The sequence below is a fragment of the Limulus polyphemus genome, unplaced genomic scaffold (assembly GCF_000517525.1).
Source record: "Limulus polyphemus unplaced genomic scaffold, Limulus_polyphemus-2.1.2 Scaffold12319, whole genome shotgun sequence".
Taxonomy (NCBI): Eukaryota; Metazoa; Arthropoda; class Merostomata; order Xiphosura; family Limulidae; genus Limulus; species Limulus polyphemus.
This window is the reverse complement of record NW_013677929.1, coordinates 5,039-7,227: the sequence shown is the minus strand read 5'-3', so window position 1 is coordinate 7,227 and position 2,189 is coordinate 5,039. Positions and strand designations below refer to the sequence as shown.

At 33.0% G+C, this 2,189-nt stretch overlaps 1 protein-coding gene across 9 annotated transcripts in view; it reads right to left on the bottom strand.

Annotated features, from left to right (window-relative positions):
- LOC106476969 (intraflagellar transport protein 46 homolog) overlaps positions 1–2,189 on the bottom strand; it is an 11,655-nt gene that overhangs the window by 4,434 nt on the left and 5,032 nt on the right. For 4 of the 9 annotated variants that reach the window (XM_022380698.1, XM_022380701.1, XM_022380700.1 and 1 more), the window contains exons 3-4: positions 1,912–1,987; positions 960–1,115 (exon numbers count right to left, since the gene is read on the bottom strand). In XM_022380698.1, coding sequence (XP_022236406.1) covers positions 960–1,115; positions 1,912–1,987 — 232 coding nt within the window. Of the gene's footprint in view, positions 1–959; positions 1,276–1,882; positions 1,988–2,189 lie in introns of all 9 variants that reach the window. The other 5 variants (XR_002609318.1, XR_002609319.1, XR_002609320.1 and 2 more) reach the window with 5 other exon arrangements.

The window sequence follows — 2,189 nt, the reverse complement described above, 5'->3', positions numbered from 1 at the left end:
TACAAAGATAGATATCATGGAAAACATACCACATTGGCACCCAACTAATGGCCACCCTATGACCCCGAAGTTAGACCCAAGAATATGTACAAAGATAGATATCATGGAAAACATACCACATTGGCACCCAACTAATGGCCACCCTATGACAGATCACTTGACTAGCATGCAGTTAGCTTTGGACTCAAATCCAAGACAAGGATAGATATCATGGAAAACAAAATACAACATTGGCACCCAACTAATGGCCACCCTATGACCCCGAAGTTAGACCCAGTAGTAGATTGTCACAAGGTATGAACAATACAAGCATGGAACATTCAGTTCAGTGATTTTCTAAGTACATTACATTATTCATATAGATTAAAATATAAAATTTACTGCCGAGACCAATATTTTACCTTTTTTTTACCACTTGAGTGAATAACATTTTGTTGTCTTTGAAAATGAGTTAAATGCAGTGAGATAGGTATCTTTACTAGGTACCTGTAGCCATTATTAATCAGCAAATGTAATTGATAAGCTGTGAAGTAGTAATGTTAGGAAAGGTACAGTTTAGACTTCACTGATATTTTTAAAATCAAGGTTTTAGATGCTATCATACACGTTTGTGTGGTATTTGTTTTTTATGACGTATTTCCTTACCTTGGAGTTGAACCTGAAGGCTAGCAATTGTTCGTAAGGCATTTTTAACAACTCAAACTACAATATTTTTCTCCCATCAGGAACAAGACATATTTTCGGAATGACACAATCTTATAAATAATGTTGTTTTACCTAGGGCTAAAGCATAAAAATCCTGAAGTTCCATTAGGTAACATCATAATAAAACAGTCTCTATACTTTTTTTTCCAAACTACCTAAGTATTTATATGTGTTCTAAAAGCTTACTTGGGTAGCTGTATTTTATGAAAATATCTTGCTATTATTTGGCAGCCTTGCTAAAGAAATCAACCAACCTTCCATTCTTCCCACAGGGGAGCTGGGAATACAACCTGTCCCTTTCTTCAGTTATGTAAAATTCCTCATCCAAATTTATTCTGCTACTTCTTGTCAAGCCACTCCAGCTAACTGACTCATCATCAGAGGATAAACTGTTATCTGAAAACCCAAAACTAAGAGAATCATCATCATCATCATCCTGTGGGTAAATACATCTTCGTGCTAGAAGAGGGACAGGTAGAACAGTATGCTGTGGTATAACACACTTTTTTTATCGTTGCAGTTCTAATTCTGGTCGATTGGGGACGTACTCGACGAGTAGTGGGACGGGAACTAACATGCAGGATTAAAGTACGAGAAATAAACACATAGCCAAAACGGAATTAGAATATACTCATTCAAAATAATTTATGAAAAGCATGCATAAAAATATGAGAGAGTAAAGAACAGGTAAATATTGATAACTGATGCCCAGATAAAGATGTTAGTTGTGAAAGAAAAACAAAATAAAAAAACAAATACACAATATATTTATTGCAAAGTAGTAGGTCATAAAACTTTTCTTTGTAGCTCACATTAGCATATCTATAAAGTATAAGATAATTCAGCCAATGGTTATAATTGTGAAAACGGGTTAGTTGGAAAACAAAAAGCATAGACAATCACATTTTATAGTCTCAGGTACTAATCATTTTGTATGGTTCAACAGAGGTTTATGAAAGAAAGATATTCCTGTGAAAAATTAAAGCAATATGTTTTTGAAAGCATATATTATATGATTGTTTCAACCTATGCTTATATATGATCCAAAAAGTATTTAAAGTCTAGAACTGAGAGTATAACATTTATGAAGTGAATAATTATATATATTAGTTCTTAAAATCCTAGATGTGTGTTATTTTATATGACATAACAATAAAGAGTTAAATAAAGACAATACTATAGTAGAAGTATTCTAGTCACTCTCACGCTGCCACTTGAATTTCTGTTTCTTCATCCTCTCTGTTCTGTGGGTCATCATCCAATTCTGGTCTTCTCACTCGAGCTGAAGGATGAGAGTTCAAAATACTGTCAGAGGCAGACTCATTAGTATTCTAATTAAACATAGAAAAAAGTACCCCTTTCAAAACAAAGATACAGATCTGAAAATATCTTATTCTGAAGAGATATATATAAAAAAATCAATCATTTGTAGTTCCATGGTAGAATTAAGGTACTGAAAATTAACTAAAAAGGTATATAAAAAT